Source organism: Cyprinus carpio, chromosome A20 (assembly GCF_018340385.1).
Source record: "Cyprinus carpio isolate SPL01 chromosome A20, ASM1834038v1, whole genome shotgun sequence".
Taxonomy (NCBI): Eukaryota; Metazoa; Chordata; class Actinopteri; order Cypriniformes; family Cyprinidae; genus Cyprinus; species Cyprinus carpio.
In genome coordinates this window covers 22185602-22204958 of record NC_056591.1, presented here as the reverse complement: position 1 = coordinate 22204958, position 19357 = coordinate 22185602, and the positions used below count along the sequence as shown (strand labels likewise).

The following is a 19357-nucleotide window of genomic DNA, read 5'->3' as shown; positions in this document are numbered from 1 at the left end:
TGAGAGCGGTTCTTAATGAACAGATGGAGATCAGAAAGGGCAGCGTTCCTCGGTGTGCAGATGAAAAGAAGTTCATTCCACAAGCAGCAAATGTGAAGAACTGCTTCCGTTTGAGATCTTTCCATATAATTAGGATGGGAATGTGAGTCATGTGACCTAGAGAGAAGCCAGCTGATGTCCTGAAGGGAACAGAATTGGATCATAATCAAGTTTTTCGAAAGTTTAGTTTGTATTTATATTATTTTTTCTGAGCTGACTCTCACACAATTTTTTATAAATACATATATAAAAAAAAACTATTTAAATAAACTATTTATAAATAAATTCTATAATATAAATAACAATTAATTACATTAACTGTGTTAATTATATTAGCATTAATTAATTTTAATATAATTAATTTTAACTAATTAATGTAATTAATGTTAATTACATTAATTACATTATACAAAAAATTTCCCTCACTTTTTATATATAATATAATATAATATGACATTTAATTTTGTATAGTATTTTATTTGTATAATAAGAAAAAATATAAATGATAATGAAATTATTTACACACACATATATATATAATATTTTTAATTTTCCTTAATTTTTGTATTAAAAAATATAATGATATATATGATAAATAATATATTTTCTTCAAGTTGTATATTAAGAAAAAATATTAAATATATATAATATACATATATAAATTACATTTCCTCAATTTTTATATTATGAAAAAAATATAAAATATATACTTTTATATAATGTAAATAATAATAAAATGCATTTACTGGTTTAATTATTAATTTGTTTGTTTGATTGGGTGTTTGTTAGGAGTTATGTTATATATATATTTGTTATATACAAATTGAGCTAATAGAATTACCTATTTTTTTTATATATTTGTTTAAAACTCAAAATTTGCTCACACAAACATTTGTGATTTGTAAGTGTTTATGCAGAACTCTTCTCTGTGATTTTAGGGTGATGTGGGTGGTTGTCAGGGTGTTGCTAGGGTGTTGCTACGTGGTTGCTAGGGTGCTCTGAGTGGATTGATTTAATCCAGTGATTATCTCTTAAGTATGAGCACTAGTAATAGTGAGTGTGAGTTTGATCAGTGGATGCTGCGTCTCTCTCTCTGTAAGTTTTGATGTGACACTGAAGCACTGAAGGCTGTTTTCTGGGCTCTGTGTGAGTCAGTGTGTGTCCGCAGATGCCCGCGCTCAACAATACGCCTGATCCCTCCTTTATTAAGATCTCCAGAGCGATTCTGATGATGCTGTAATTGAGTTTCTATCCTGAAGAAACGTTACCTGAGGAAGCATCTTCTGTTGCGTGTATAGAGTCAGTAGGGATCTGCTGAATTGCATTGCTTATGACACCTACAGTACAATCCTTTCTAATTTGCAGCGTACAAATTACACTAACTCATACAGTATTGCTCATAATGCAAAGCATAGAGAAAAAACAAATGCTATCAATTGCAAAATTTCTTCATATGTTTAATTATTTTGCGATAATAGTTGTTCAGTTTTGTCCATTATGTCCCTTCTGAAATCAGTCTTACTGTCATAAATGTTTTGATTTAGACGAACAGATTGCACTAAATATTAATAAAATCTTTATTTATTTTTTTAAGAACTTTAAATGACTTAGTAGCAATAATTGAATGTATGAATGTTGGCATGAATGAAACATAAAAAAAAAAAATTAATAATAAATTTATATATATATATATATATATATATATATATATATATATATATATAATATATATATAGTTTTTATAGATTTGTTACATTTTATCTATATTTTTTATTTTGTTTTTTGATACTTATTTTGATAATATATTAATGGTTTCATATTATATATATATATGTATATATGTATGTTGTTGTTGTTTTTTTTTGTTGCATGTTTCACACTTAGCCGTTTCTAATGCATTCAGCAGTTGAATAAACAACATAAATGCAACATTAAAAATATAAAAAAAAATTGAATAAACAACATAAATGCAACAAAAATATATATTTATTGTTTTTTTTATTTGGTGTGTTTCACAGTTGGCCTTTTCTAATGCATTTAGTGAAAATGCAACTTAAAAAAATATAAGCTATACATGTTTAAAATCTACGTATTATTTTTTATGTGTATATACATTTTTTGAGTTATAATTTTAAGATGCATTTTATGTGTATTTATTTATTTTATTTTTGCATGTTTCTCATTCGTTCAGCCCCCGAAAAATTGTGTGATTATGTTTTCATATATATATATATATATATATATAGCAACATATCCCAAATGTCCTTGATTTAATAAAGGAAATTTTAAATCAAAGTCTCTCTCTCTCTCGTGTGACTCGAGGTTTGCCATGACAACGAGGCCATTTGGGTTTATTTACCTTGAGAGACACTGAAGGAGGGATTGAGGGAAGAACGGAGGGATTGTAATGGATGAGAGATGAATGAATGCTCAGGACTTTAATGAATAATATTAATACAGTCTCTTCTCTTCTCTTCTCTTCTCTTCTCTTCTCTTCTCTTCTCTTCTCTTCTCTCCTCTCCTCTCCTCTTCTCTTCTCTTCTCTTCTCTTCTCTTCTCTTCTCTTCTCTTCTCTTCTCTTCTCTTCTCTTCTCTTTCTTGCATCAAAAACAGTAATTTCTTTGTAACATAAGTGAAAATGTGCTGCTCAAATTGTTCAGGTCAGACTGAAATGATCAGGACTCTTGATCAAATAAACTTGAGCCACTCATTTCTAACATATTTTAGGGCCCTAAAAATTCTTATTATTTTTTCAATTTTTTTTTTTTACATTTGTTCTTTTTTTTTGTATTCAGTTTTTATTATTTATTTATTTAATAATTTATTTATTGTATTCTGTTTTAATGGTTTAATTTAAGTAATGAAAATATGTCTAATTATTGAAATCATGAAACATATTCAATTTAACCACATTTTAATTAAGATTAACGAAAAATTACTTTCCAGGGCCCTATAAAGTAACGGTTTTATTTAAAAAGAAATATTAATTTTTACATTTTTAAAATATATTTTTTTTTTAAATATAGTTATATATAAAAATCACAAAAATACTAAAATTACAAAACCACACAACAGATTGCTAAAAGTAAAAATGGAAAATATGAAAATAAAAAATATTCAAAATATTAGAATAAAATAAAACTAACAGTACCTAAATACTAAAATACAAGAAATACTAAATTTCAGTGATACAGAAAAGTAAACTTAATTAAAAATTATTTTTCTTAGCTCATAGACAGATATTTTTTCTTGTTTCAGAAAAAAAGGCTTAATATCTTATTTATCTTCTTAAGTAAATGTATCTTGATTTGTGGATGTTTAGATATTTGTACTAGAAAACAAGACACAATACTGAGCAAGAAAATGATTTTTGCAGTGTACTGTATACTGTAGTTTAATTGTGATCATTCATAAATCAGTATTTATGAGCATTAATGTATGAATATATATGATGTTGGTGTTTGCGAGTGCATGAAATTAGGAAGGTCCCAACTGAACGATGGAGATATTAATGAGGATGAATGAAAGCATCACACAGATCCGGTTCAGTGCTCTGATTGTTTGTCAGAGTAACACTGACTTGTTGACATGGAGACACACACACACACACACACACACACTCAGAGAGAGAGAGGTTGATGTGTATGTCAAGAGAGCAGAACTGAGTATTCATATTCATATTCATAGCTGTATATAATTTCATATTAAAGTGCATGCAATGTGGTAGTTATGTCATGAAGTTACCAAAAAGGCGATTAAAGCTGCCTTAAAACTGTGCATGTACAGTATATAAGTATTTGTTATATGAGTCAGATTTAAGAACATGTTTCTGAAATGCAGTGGTTTTCCAAACTGTCATCTAACACACCGATTCAACTCATTCTAGAGACTTTAATAGCCAGAGAGAGCAGGAAAGGTAAAGAGTTATGAGAAACTACGATGCGTGTCAGATCCACGTCATGTTCAGCAGCAGCAGCTCTTAAAGTGATAGCAGCCAGAATAACCTCATAACCAGCTGCTGGGATGCTGTTCATCAGAGAACAAAAGAAAAAAGAGCAAATCAGTAACTTTTATAGCTTTAAGGATCATCTATATTTCATTTAGAATTTAGCGTTTGATAACTTTATTCAATTTCTGTATTATTTCTACGTGCTGAAGGGCACAGGTAGCTAAATATGACATTTATTCTAATGGGTTTATGTGAAGATTGTTTTAAAAATTGTTTGTTTTTTTAAGTCAAACATTTTGAATGGCTTGATTGATATTATTGATCAAATTTAATGGCTATAGTCAAGGGTTAAATATTAATACTTGCCTTTAGTCTTAAAAAAAGATGCCATCAAACAAATATAAAAAATATACTGTTTTTGTTTTCTACATTAATTTAAGGATTGAATGCAAAATAATTGTAATATAAAAGTATATTTAAAAACTTTAATGTTAGGTGAGATTAATCGCTATTAATTTCAGAAAAAAAAAATTGTGATTGATTAGTTTATTTTTTTTTAATCGATTGACAGCACTTATTGATTTATTAATTAATTTTATTTTGGTTCTGCTTTTTGGAATTTTTTTTGTGTTTTCCTCTTATTATTTTTCCTTCTTTTGGCTTTTTGTTTTGGAAAAAAAAATTTTTATATGTATTTTTTTTTTTTTTTTTTTTTTTTTTAATGTGTTTAATTTTTTTCTATTGGTTTTTATTTTTATTTTTTTATTGTTTTTTTTTTGTTTATTTTTGTTTCTTTTGAATTTTTTCCCCCTTTTTATTTATTAATTAAATTTTCTTCCATTTTTCTTTTTGGAAAGGATGGTTTTATTTTTGTTTTCTTCTTTTTTTGCTTTTATTTTATCATTTTTTTTTTCTTTGTAGTTCTTTTTTTGTTCCTGTTTGTTTTTCTTTTGGAGCATTTTTTATTTTTTATTTTTTATTTTTGGAAAAAGCTTTCTATTATTTTTTCCATTTTTATCCTGTTTTCTTGTTTTGGCTTTTCTCTTAGTAAAAATCTTTTTATTTTTTATAATATTAATTTTATAATATTTTCTATTTTTTTTCTTTTCTTTTTTTTCCGTCTGTTTTTTTCTTCTGTTTTTTGGTGTGAATGTGACCTGGACATGTTTCTGTGAGATATCAGCTTTAAAAGTTGTTTATATCAGTTTAAATTCCCTGGGGAAAAAATCTAAATCGGCAAGTGTGTTTAATTTGAAATGACACGAGGCTTTTGGCCAAAAGTCTTCAGTCTGTCTGTTGAGAGTTTTTGTTCTCTCATGTCTGTTTTTTGCTCGTGTTTCTTCATTTCTCATACGGCTCACGTGTAAGGCGTCGCTCACATACGCCTTTGTCGCGTGCAAACGGTGGGATAAACTCAACGGCCGCGGCTGATGAAATATTTAAATGTGAAAACCTCATTACTGCGACACTGTAATTACTCTGGTGCGTGTGAAACGTCGCATCAGTCACGGCTGGAGTTTAATCAGCATGTATAGGAGTAAAACCGAACGCGTGGCCGCCGGAGGGAAACACCCGTACAAACACACTCGTCAAACCTTCAGCCGGTTACGTAACAGCGGCTCGTTAGTGAGGGGAGCCCCTTCAGTTCACTTCTCAGAGTTTGGACGGACTGGAAACAGCTCTATTCTGCTTTAAAACACATACAGCAAGAGACATACACTTTCCTCTATACAATAACATTATACAGTTTACAATAAGATATATTTTTAAGTCTCTTGTTCTCACCAAAACTGCATTTATTTGATCAAAAAATACAGTAAAAATTGTGAAATATTATTACAATTTCAAATAGCTGTTTTCTATGTGAATATACAATAAAATTTAATTTATTTCTGTGATGCGCAGCTGTATTTTCAGCATCATTACTCCAGTCTTCAGTGTCACATGATCTTCAGAAATCATCCTAATATACTGAACCTTTGTGTGACCTTTGACCTGTGTGACCTTACAGGATCCGCCTCAGCAGCGTCTGCCGCCTGTCAGAGAGACGTACGGCCTGAACCTGCTGGTCAACCCACCGGATGAAGACATCCTCATATACCACAGGTATATAAATATCAAATGAAATTTAAACCCAAAATTTAAATTTAAATAAGCTTTAATTAAATATATAACATGTAAAAAGAAAACATAAAAATAAAACTATTAAAAACATTTTTTGTTAAGTAAAATAGGAGGGAGGGATAAATATTAAATGAAAAGCTAAATTAAATTTAAACCCAAAATTAAAAAATGTAAGAACATTTTAGATGAGGCAATAAAAATACTAGCTGGAAATAAATAAAAGCTGAAACTGAAATAAAAATAAATTAAACCAAATAATATTTATAAAAAATAAAACATTTATTTTTAAAAAACTATTAAAATAAAAATAAAACTATTAAAAACATTTTTGTTAAATTAAATTTAAACTGGACCAACAGCTAAAACTGAACTAAAACTGATATAATAATAAAAAATAAACCTAAATAGTAATATTTAATAAGAAAATATTAAAATAAAAGCTAAATCCAAATATTAATAAAACAATAATGGTATATAAATAATTTTAGTTAAGCTGGAATAAAATAAGTTTAAGTTTTTTATATTTTTTTTTATTTCTGTTAATGTTTAAGTTATTTCCGGTAATGAAAAGGTGTTTTATGGCTCTAAATGTATAAAATGTTTAAATTTATGATGTTTTATTTGCTTAAACTTAATATTTATTATTTCAAGTGACAAAAATCTTTTGTAGTTTTAATTTTAGTTAATGAGCTGAAATAAAATGTTTACTTTTTTCAAGTTACAAAAATGTTTTTTATGGTTTAGTTGTAATTACTCTGTGAACTGATTCTCTCCGTGTTTCTCAGAAAGCTGCATTCAATCAAGTCCAGTCACCTTTATTTATATAATGCTTTTAACAATACAGATTGTGTCAAAGCAGCTTTACAGTATCAAAATAGAAAAATGCTGTCAATGCATAAGGATATAATAGTAATAACTCAATTTTCAGTTATACTGTAGGCAGTTCATCATTGAATTCAGTGATGTCATCATCCAGCTCAGTTCAGTTTAAATAGTATCTGTGCAATCAAGTCAATGATATCACTGGATATTAAGTGTCCCCAGCGAAGCAAACCAGAGGAACCAAAACTCCATCAGTGACAGAAAGAAGTGACTGACACATCACTGAATCAATGATGAACTGCCTTTAACTGGAAAATTGAGTGTACCAAACCAGCAGTTCAGTTCCAGGCTGCAGCAAAGTCTGTGTGTGTGCGTGACTTTGCTGCAGCCTGCAACATGCATTATTGACACACTATTTTCCTAATTAACTGACCAGTGACTGACCCATCACTGAATCAATGATGAACTGCCTTTAACTGAAAATTGAGTGTTTACTATTATCCTTATGCATTATTGACACACTATTTTCCTAATTAATGCTGTAAAGTTGCTTTGATACAATCTGTATTGTTAAAAGCACTATATAAATAAAGTTGACTTGACTTGACACACACACACACACACACAATACAGACGTTTCTATGAAATGCGTCGCCCTTTAATTAGTTTTTCAGATATTTCAGTATCTGATACCTGTTAAATGTCATGATTCACATACTGAGGTTTTTGTTGCAGCTGCTTTGACCTGTGAATTGAGTTGAAATGACTTGTTGCTGCTGATTCTGTGATTCTGCTTATGGTTCCTTTACTGATGCTCCTTTATCTCTGTGTGTTTATAGATTTGCTCATCTGGGTCAGAACCAGCACAAGGTGGAGAGACGTGACGAAATGAAGAAATTAGACACCAGCCTCAGCCTGTGAGTGTATGAGGAAAAAATGTGTCTATCTATCTATCTATCTATCTATCTATCTATCTATCTATCTATCTATCTATCTATCTATCTATCTATCTATCTATCTATATATTTGCATTTCATAGCCATAATTAATTGTAATAATAATTAAATTACTTACTCATCATTTTACATTTTTATACACTACCATTCAAAAGATTGGAATATTTTTTTTTTCTTTTTTGTCTCTTCTGTTCATCAAGGCTGCATTTATTTGATCAAAAATACAGTAATAACAGTAAAAATTGTGAAATATTATCATAATTCCAAATAGCTGTTTTCTATGTGAATATCTGTTAATATGTTATTGATTGCTGTGATCAAAGCTGAATTTTCAGCATCATTACTCCAGTCTTCAGTCTAAATGCCTTTGTTGTCACTTTTGATTATTTTAATGCGTCCTTGCTGAATAAAATTATTACATTTCTTTCAAAACAAATAACTTTCTTTTTAAAGAGTAGATTAACAATTGAGGAACTATTTTAAATACTTTAAGCGCAGTTGTCGCTTATATATATCGCACACGAGCACACGGTGTGAACATACACATGTACATTCACACCGTGTGTGTGTGTGTGTGTGTGTGTGAGTGTGTGACAGAGAGAGAGAAGACAGCAGGTGTGCGAGGGTTTCCCGTCGTTATGTAATGCCGTTTTTCACACCACATTGATGCTGTTGGAAACGTGCCTTTGTTTTGTTCTTGTTTTGTCATTTACGCTATTCACGCCTTCACATGTGCGTGTGAGTGTGTGCTTGTGAGTGAGTGTGTGTGCGCGTGTGTGTGTGTGCGCGCGCGTGTGTGCGTGTGTGTCTGCGTGTGTGACTGCGTGTGAGTGTGTGGTGTGTGTGTGTGTTTTTCTTTGCGTCTGCGACTACTCGTTTTTATACTGGGAATCAACAACTTGGAGATTACTTGTTTTTATATTTGTGTTCAACAACTTGTATGCGCGTGTGTGTGTGTGTGCACGTGTGTGTGTATGTCTGCGTGTGAGTGTGTGCTTGTGAGTGAGTGAGTGTGTGTGTGTGCATGCGTGCATGTGTGGCTGTGAGTGTGCGTGTGTGTGTGTGTGTGTGCGTGTGTGTGTGTGTGTGTGTGTGTGTGTGTGTGTGTGTGTGTGTGTGTGTGTGTGTGTGTGTGTGCGCGTGTGTGGCTGTGAGTGTGTGTGTGTGTGTGCATGCGTGCATGTGTGGCTGTGAGTGCGCGTGTGTGTGTGTGCGTGTGTGTGTGTGCGTGTGCTTGTGAGTGAGTGTGTGTGCGTGTGTGTGTGTGCGTGTGCTTGTGAGTGAGTGTGCGTGTGTGCGCGTGTGTGTGTATGTCTGCGTGTGTGACTGCGTGTGTGTGTGTGCTTGTGAGTGTGTGTGTGTGCATGCGTGCATGTGTGGCTGTGAGTGTGCGTGTGTGTGTGTGTGTGTGTGTGTGTGTGTGTGTGTGTGTGTGTGTGCGCGTGTGTGGCTGTGAGTGTGAGTTTGTGTGTGCATGCGTGCATGTGTGGCTGTGAGTGCGCGTGTGTGTGTGCGCGTGTGTGTGTGTGCGTGTGCTTGTGAGTGAGTGTGTGTGGGGTGTGGGTGTGTGTGTGCGTGTGCTTGTGAGTGAGTGTGTGTGCGTGTGTGTGCGGGTGCGTGTGCTTGTGAGGTGAGTGTGGGTGGGTGCGTGTGTGTGTGCGCGTGTGTGTGTGTGCGTGTGCTTGTGAGTGAGTGTGTGTGCGTGTGTGTGTGTGCGTGTGCTTGTGAGTGAGTGTGGGTGCGTGTGTGTGTGTGCGTGTGCTTGTGAGGGAGTGGTGGGTGTGTGTGTGCGCGGTGTGTGTGTGTGTGGGGGGTGTGTGACTGCGTGTGTGTGTGTGCTTGTGAGTGTGTGTGTGTGCATGCGTGCATGTGTGGCTGTGAGTGTGCGTTGTGTGTGTGTGTGTGTGTGTGTGTGTGTGTGTGTGTGTGTGTGTGTGTGTGTGCGCGTGTGTGGCTGTGAGTGTGTGTGTGCATGCGTGCATGTGTGGCTGTGAGTGTGCGTGTGTGTGTGCGCGTGTGTGTGTGTGCGTGTGTGTGTGTGCGTGTGCTTGTGAGTGAGTGTGGGTGCGTGTGTGTGTGTGTGCGTGTGCTTGTGAGTGAGTGTGGGTGTGTGTGTGCGCGTGTGTGTGTATGTCTGCGTGTGTGACTGCGTGTGTGTGTGTGCTTGTGAGTGAGTGTGTGTGTGTGTGTGTGTGTGCATGCGTGCATGTGTGGCTGTGAGTGTGTGTGTGTGTGTGTGTGCGTGTGTCTGTGAGTGTGCGTGCATTAGATTACATTATGATGAGAGAAGCAGCTGTTGAAAATGAATCAAATATTAATGAATGCTTTCTGTGAAGTCTGTTTATATATCATTGCAGTATTTATAATGTATGATCCCTCATAATGGTTTTACAGATGATTTACAGTAAAATGTGTTGATGTTTGACGCCTGTGGTTTTAGTTTTCACACACAAGGCTTTCTGAATGTTTATAATGCTTCATGAACGTGCTGTAGTATATACATCCAGGCCTCACAGGAACATGAGTGAAGGTTTAAGATGAACAAATGGAGGATGAGCCGAATCTCTCATACACACACACACACACACACACACACACTCGTCTGATGATGTAATGCTTCCTGTCTGAGTGTGTGTGAGACTCAAAAAAACAACACCCGCTGCAATAACCTCATCAAGAAGGAAGTAACACGCACTTCAGGAGTCTTCCTTCAGTACAACAATAAGAAGGAAACTGAATCAGCAGCATGAGTGACACAAGCAGACAAACTGATAGGAAAGTGCTTTTGTCATTTAAATAAGACAGTATTCTTATCATTTGAGAAAAATAAAATATTAAAATTATATATAGATAGATAGATTCATAGATAGATATATATAGAGTACAGACCAAAAGTTTGGAAACATTACTATTTTTAATGTTTTTGAAAGAAGTTTCTTCTGCTCATCAAGCCTGCATTTATTTGATCAAAAATACAGAAAAGACAGTAATATTGTGAAATATTATTATACTTAAAATAATAGTTTTCTATTTGAATATACTTTAAAAAAATAATTGATTCCTGTGATGCAAAGCTGAATTTTCAGCATCATTACTCCAGCCTTCAGTGTCACATGTAACATCCAGTCTATCACATGATCATTTAGAAATCATTCTAATATTCTGATTTATTATGGAGTGTTTGGAAACAGTTCTGCTGTCTAATATATTTGATGAATAAAAAGGTTAAAAAAAGAACTGCATTTATTAAAAATAAAAAAAAAATCAAATTATATATATTCTAATAATATATTTTCTTTACTATCACTTTTTATCAATTTAACACATCCTTGCTGAATAAAAGTATTGATTTTATTTAAAAAAAGAAAGAAAAAAAAATTACTGACCCCAAATTACTGACCAGTAGTGTATATTGTTATTACAAAATATTTATCTTTTAAAAACATATCTTCTTTTTTTTATTATTTTTTTTTAACTTTTTATTCATCAAAGTATCCTAAAAAAGTATCACATGTTCTGAAAAAATATTAAGCAGCAGAACTGTTTCCAACTTTGATAATGAATCATCATATTAGAATGATTTCTAAAGGATCATGTGATGATAATCCTAAAAAAAATTCAGCTTTGCATCACAGAAATAAATGATAATTTAAAGTATAATAAATTTAAAAAACCATTATTTTAAATTGCAGTAATAATATTTCACAATATTACTGTTTTTTTTCTCTATTTCTGATCAAATAAATACAGCCTTGATGAGCAGAAGAAACTTCTTTCAAAAACATTAAAAATAGTAATGTTTCCAAACTTTTGGTCTGTACTGTATATATTGACCATTGCTACAGTTTTAAAGCATGCATTCAGCTCTGTGTCTCAAACGGCTCTGGGACTCTGATCACTGTTCGGTTCATCTTCTACAAGCCTACGAGCAGAAACTTAAATCTGCTAAGCCTGTAGTGAGATCTGTAAAGACATGGACTAATGAAGCAGAGCGGGATTTACAAGCCTGCTTCGACAGCACTGATTAGAGTGTTTTTCAAGCTGCAGCCATTGATCTGGACGAGCTCATCCTCCATCAGTTTCTGACTTATTTAACATTGCAAAACTCATATTATATGACCTCATATTAAGTGATAATCCGGTTTCTAATTTTAAACAGGCTCACATCCATCCATCCATCCAGCTCTCGGGTGTCAGAAGAGTTCATGCATATTCATGACTTACTACTTCATTTACATTTCTTTAAGTTTTATTGACTCCTGCATTTCATGAGACTAAGTAACTTTAAAGTTCATTTAGTCTCTTTGTTCTTATTTTAGATTGGATGAGTGTGAAGGCTTGACAAGAGATCGGGTTGTTGTTTAAAGATGCATATTAAACAACATTTTTAATATTTTTCACATTTAAATTTACTTATCTGTTTATTTTTTCCTTTGTGCTTAAATTTGGCAAAACCCTCATTTTCATCAGCAGTTGCTTTTGCATGATGTTATTAAAAAAAAAAAAAAAAAATAGAGTATTCATGTATTTAAATTAAGTATCACTGTAACTTTTGCTCCTTTTGCTCAATACACAACACGTTTATAGCACCATTTATATATATTCCTGCTTATTCTTTTTAAAAAATATTTAATGTTCAGTTATTAGAATTAAATAATTTTATATTGTTATTGTTTATATTTTGAATCTAATTTTAGCCGTATCTCTTTAAAAATTAAAAAAAAAAATAATAATAATATTCAGTTAGTAGAATTAAATAATTTTATATTGTAGTGTTTTGGAAAATCTTTAATCAAATACCTATCTTTAAAAAAAAAAAAATTTTATATTCAGTTATTAGAATTCAATTTAATCTAATTTCAGACATATTTAAAAAAATTATATTCAATTATTAGAATTGTATATTCTAATATTTTAAAATATTAGTTGCATATTTGTTTAAATTAAAAAAGTTTTGTTTAATATTTAATTATTAGAATTCAATTATTTTAGGTTATAGTATGTTTAAATATGTTATAATGCAATTTTATAATGGAAAGTTTTATTTAATATTCAATTATTAATATTAGATTAGATTAGAATTATCATTTGTATTTTTTTTTATTAAAATGTTTTAATATTCAATTATTTGAATTAAATTGTTTAATATTATAGCATTTTTAAAATCTTTTCCATTTAATTTCTGTGTTTTTTCCCCCCTGTGTTTTCCCCGGCAGCGCTCCGGTGTCTCTGTTCCCGTCGGACAGCATCTATGAGGTTTCGGCTCCAGAGGTGGACGTCCAGAGCCGCGCGGTGTTCGAGTGTCACGTTCAGACGGGTCGTGGCTGGGTCAGGACTCTTTGTCATGAGGACGTGCTCATGTACCGCGAGTACATCAAAAACAGATACATGTGAATGTCTCCAAACCAAACAGATTCACTGATGGAAAATATTCACTTTTGAATTATTAGAGTCATATACAAAATTCCTTTTCCCTATAAAACCAATGCAGAAGAACAGACGTCACTGTGGCTTTAATAGATTGTATGGCATGCAACAAATCGATTCGCAGACGAGTTTCTAATTAAGTTGTGCCTGATGTTAACGTGATGTATGATGCTACATATGTATTTAATGGAATAAAATATCATGAGACTCACCTGAGTGTTTTCATGTTCATATGTACATGTTGGGTCAGCGTGTGTGTCGTCCTGCAGTGTTTGTGCTCAAATCGTGTGTGTTGTTGAGGACTTTATTAAGAATGAAGATTCTTGAAGAAGGAAACCGAGACGCATCTACAGAACAGAAGATCACGGCTGATGCATTTCACATCAGACACATAACCACCACCCAGAACACATTAGCAACCTCCTGGCAACCATCATATCATCCAGGGTCTTTTAGGTAGTTGCCAGGAGGTTGCTAAGGTCTTCTGGGTAGTTGCCAGGAGGTTGCCTAATGAACTTCCTGGCAACCCCTGACATTGTGGCAGCGACTTTTGCACAGGCAACTACTGCAACATTTTCTTTGAAAGCTTTTAAAATGTAGTTTAATTTTATAATTTGTTGATTTGATAAATAGTACATACTGTAGCAATGCCCCAGAGAAAAGTAGAGAGTTAGGACTCCCTAGCAATCACATAGCAACCACCCTGAGTACCACCCAGAACACCCTAGTAACCACCTGGCAACCACATAGCAACACCCAGAAGAAACAACCTCTTGGCAATCACCCAGAACACCCTAGCAACCAGCCAGAATACCTTAGTAACCTCCTGTCAACCACATAGCAACACCCCAGAGGATACAACCTCTAGGCAATCCACAGAACACCCTAGCAACCACATAGCAACGAGTCAGAACACCTTAGTAACCTCCTGTCAATGACATAGCAACACCCCAGAGGATACAACCTCTAGGCAACCCACAGAACACCCTAGCAACCACATAGCAACGAGTCAGAACACCTTAGTAACCTCCTGGCAACCACATAGCAACACCCTAGAAGAAACAAACTCCTTGCAACCACCCAGAACAACCTAGCAACCACATAGCGACCAGCCAGAACACCTTAGTAACCTCCTGGCAACCACATAGCAACACCCCAGAGGAAACAACCTCTTGGCAACCATTCAGAACAACCTACCAAACCACATAGCAACCGGCCAGAACACCTTAGTAACCTCCTGGCAACCACATAGCAACACTTTAGATGAAACAAACTCCTGGCAACCACCCAAAGCACACTAGCAACCACCTAGAACTCCTTAGCAACCACCTGGCAACCACATAGCAACACCCAGAAGAAACAACCTCTTGGCAATCACCCAGAACACCCTAGCAACCAGCCAGAATACCTTAGTAACCTCCTGTCAACCACATAGCAACACCCCAGAGGAAACAACCTCTAGGCAACCCAAAGAACACCCTAGCAACCACATAGCAACGAGTCAGAACACCTTAGTAACCTCCTGGCAACCACATAGCAACACCCTAGAAGAAACCAAACTCCTTGCAACCACCCAGAACAACCTAGCAACCACAATAGCGACCAGCCAGAACACCTTAGTAACCTCCTGGCAACCACATAGCAACACCCCAGAGGAAACAACCTCTTGGCAACCATTCAGAACAACCTACCAACCACATAGCAACCGGCCAGAACACCTTAGTAACCTCCTGGCAACCACATAGCAACACTTTAGATGAAACAAACTCCTGGCAACCACCCAAAGCACACTAGCAACCACCTTGAACTCCTTAGCAACCACCTGGCAACCACATAGCAACACTTCAGAAGTATCAAACACCCCAAACTAGGGTTGTTCTGTCCATTTGCAACCCTACCCATAACATCCTAGCAACTACCTAGAACACCTTAGCAGCCACCATATCACCCAAGGTCTTCTAAGTGGTTGCTAGGTTGTTAACAACCTAGAAGACCTTATCAACCAACCACCACTCAGCAACACCCTGACATTGTAGCAGCGACTTTGTGGTAAGTACTGTTTACAGTTTTAAAAATATAGTGTAATTTTATAATTTGTTGATTTGATAAATCTCTCTCTCTCTCTCTCTCTCTCTCTCTCTCGCTGCAGCAGCGTCTCGTTTCTCTCTCTGTGTGCCGCGTGAGTCTGGATCCAGTGCACAGGCGTCTGCAGAAAGCAGTCACATGGCAGCAGGTGGAAACTTACGAACACACACACATACACACTCTCATGCATACTTGCTCGCTCAGAAAAGTGCTGCTGATTACAGGCCTTATAAAAGCTCCATTAGTCTGAGGACAACGATGAAGTGAGATGTGGACAAAAATAATAAAAAATGTGATTTCTCTTTTTATCTGAATGTGTGTGTGCCACTCGCTGCGGTTATTTCAACATCATAAGAGTGAAAAATAGACTAAAGCTCAAACTGAGCCGAATATACTTCAGCATTTAAGGCAAGGCATTTTTTCATGTACTGCTCAAATCTGATCTATTTCACTTCCACAATGTGTTTTTCAGACAAGTTGAAATAAACATCCAAAATATACATTTAAGTGTTTATTTTATTGCACTTTATATATTTGCATCTGGAGATTTCAATTGCAATACATATCTTTAAAAGTTTTTCTTCCACTTCAGCAGCACTTACATACACGAAACTTACAGTTTTATTCCTATCTATATTCTGAACTAGTTTGTTTATATATTATTCACCTAGTTTTATTTTTGCACTTTATCTATTTGCATCTGTAGATTTCAATCACAATACATACCTTTAAAGGCTGTTTCCTCAAAATTAGTTTTTTTTTTCTCCACTTCAGCAGCACTTACATACACCAAACTTGCAGTTTTATATGCATATTAATCTGTATATATGAATACATTAGCAACCTCCTGGCAACCGCATAGCAACACCCAGGAAGAAACAAACTCCTGGCAACCACATAGCAACCAGCCAGAACACCTTAGTAACCTCCTGGCAACCACATAGCAACCCCCCAGAAGAAACAAACTCCTTGCAACCACATAGCAACCAGCCAGAACACCTTAGTAACCTCTTGGCAACCACATAGCAACACCCCATAAGAAACAACCTCCTGGCAACCACATAGCAACCACCCAGAACACCTTAGTAACCTCCTGGCAACCACATAGCAACACCCCAGAAGAAATAACCTCTTGGCAATCACATAGCAACACCCCAGATTACCTCAGTAACCTCCTGGCAACCACATAGCAACACCCCAGAAGAAACAAACTCCTTGCAACCACATAGCAACCAGCCAGAACACCTTAGTAACCTCTTGGCAACCACATAGCAACACCCCAGAAGAAACAACCTCTTGGCAACCACATAGCAACCACCCAGAACACCTTAGTAACCTCCTGGCAACCACATAGCAACACCCCAGAAGAAATAACCTCTTGGCAACCACATAGCAACACCCCAGATTACCTCAGTAACCACCTGGCAACCACATAGCAACACCCCAGAAGAAACAAACTCCTGGCAACCACATAGCAACTATCCAGAACACCTTAGTAACCTCCTGGCAACCACATAGCAACACCCCAGAAGACACAACCTCTTGGCAACCACATAGCAACACCCCAGATTACCTCAGTAACCTCCTGGCAACCACATAGCAACACCCCAGAAGAAACAAACTCCTGGCAACCACATAGCAACCACCCAGAACACCTTAATAACCTCCTGGCAACCACATAGCAACACCCCAGAAGACACAACCTCTTGGCAACCACATAGCAACACCCCAGATTACCTCAGTAACCTCCTGGCAACCACCATAGCAACCCCAGAAGAAACAAACTCCTGGCAACCACATAGCAACCACCCAGAACACCTTAATAACCTCCTGGCAACTGCATAGCAACACCCCAGAAGAAACAACCTCTTGGCAACCACATAGCAACCACCCAGAACACCTTAGTAACCTCCTGGCAACCACATAGCAACACCCCAAAAGAAGAAACAACCTCTTGGCAACCACCCAGAACACCCTAGCAACCAGCCATGAAACACAAAATAAAAGCAGCCTTGTAAATAAATTAGTAGCTATGGCCATGAAAAATGTTACAAAATCATTGTTTTGCAGTTTCATTTATATTTTGCAATTCTTTATTTTTGTTTGCAAAAATCACTTTTTTTAATACTTTCATTTTTGTTTGCAAAACGTTATTTTCTTTTGAAGTACTTAAGTTCTTTTGCAAATATGTGTGGCATTGAGTTGACTCCATAGTAAAACATCAGTAAAATCTCAGTGAAATCTCTTTAGTCTTCAGACTCGTGTGTAGGAATATTTATTCATATAAATATCATCTCTGTTTGATCAGACACTTGATCCAGTTAGAATCCACCTAAAACATGAACTATATGTATTTGTATTCTATTGCATGGTTCTCTGGAATACTTTTGTATATAATGACACTAAACTGTATAAGTGATTGTTGACCAGGCAATGGCTTGATGTCATAAGTATCTGTGTAATAAGAGGGTGAATGTACTGTACATGCAGCTTGACATGAGGGTTTATTTTATGATAATGAGGATTAAAGCTCATGCATTAGAACTGCAGTCATTCACACAGCTCATCACGGATTACATGACATTTATTTTACTCTTGTTGCATGAGATGTTGTTTTGTCTTTCTCTCTGTGCTTCTCGGTTTTCTTCATCATTCACACTTTTTCTCCCTCCTCTTTCTTTTTCTGTTAACATTGTTGTAATCTCATATTTCTCAGCAGTGAGTAAATACATGGAGCTGCGCTGGTTTCTAGGATACCAGGGGAAAAAGAGATGGAGAGATACAGAGAGAGAGAGAGAGAGAGAGCTGAGCTTCACTGCAGTCAGATACTAGTGATCATGACACTCATGACAAACAGATCAAAATTACTTAATAATATATGTAAATAAGTAATACACAAAAACATTTAAATGTTATATTAAATATATACATAATATATAAATCCTATGCAATATCTTGTTTATTTTAATATATTTATATTTAATATTTAATTAAATATTTTAAAATAATTTACACATAATAAAATAAAATATAAACATGATATATGTGAAATTATATATTACATTAAATGTAATTTAATATCTTGCTTTTTTTAATATATGTATATATAAATTATATTGCATTACATTAATATTATGTGACAATTATACATTTTTAATACATTTAAATATAAATTATATTACATTGTTTATAATATAAAAATAAAATATATTAATATATTTTTTAAATTGTTTTACATCATATGCGATTTAATATTGTTTTTGATTATTTTAATTATTTGATATTTATGTAAATATTTTATAATAAATATTTTAAAATTACATATAAAACAGTATATATTGTGTGTATATATAATTATGATATAAAATGAAAATATAAATGTTATTTAAATTATATAGTGCACAAAAGTATTTTATATATATTTTATCTATACTATAAAATATGTGAGATATTTTGAAATATGCTATATGGCTGGAGTCAGAACATATAGATGATGTGTGTCGGATTATGCTGGTTTTTAAGGTTCAAATTAGAGTGAATTCCAGCAGTTAATTACAAAATAGACATTTATGAATTCATTTTCAGCCAGTCGGTCATTACAGCAAAATATATCCAGACATTAGTATTAATATATTAGTATTAATCTGCAAGTTACTTTCCCTCTTGCTCAATTTTACATTCTTTCTCCTCCAGCTGTTTGTATCTCTCACAGGTTTTTCTTGCTTTAGCTGGACTCTCCTGAGCTTCCAGACGTCTGTCAGGTGTTTTATCCTCACTATATTATAATTAACACTGTTCTCTGATGCCGTTGCATTTACACATCTGACGCTGACGTGATGTTGCAGGTGTTGCCAGGGTGTTACTATGCGGTTGCTAGGTTGATTGTTATTTTATAGAAACACCTCTCACATGTTCTTCAGCGCATGCAACTCTAGTTTCAGTCTTAAAATGAGGA

General features: G+C 34.3%; 1 protein-coding gene across 1 annotated transcript in view; it reads left to right on the top strand.

The window, feature by feature from the left end:
* LOC109101222 (polyphosphoinositide phosphatase-like) overlaps positions 1–13528 on the top strand; it is a 68697-nt gene extending 55169 nt beyond the window's left edge. The window contains exons 22-24 of the mRNA XM_042778152.1: positions 6000–6094; positions 7774–7851; positions 13107–13528. Of these exons, the coding sequence (XP_042634086.1) occupies positions 6000–6094; positions 7774–7851; positions 13107–13284 (351 nt within the window). The 3' untranslated portion in view covers positions 13285–13528. The remainder of the gene's footprint in view (positions 1–5999; positions 6095–7773; positions 7852–13106) is intronic.
* Positions 13529–19357: the final 5829 nt, after the last annotated feature.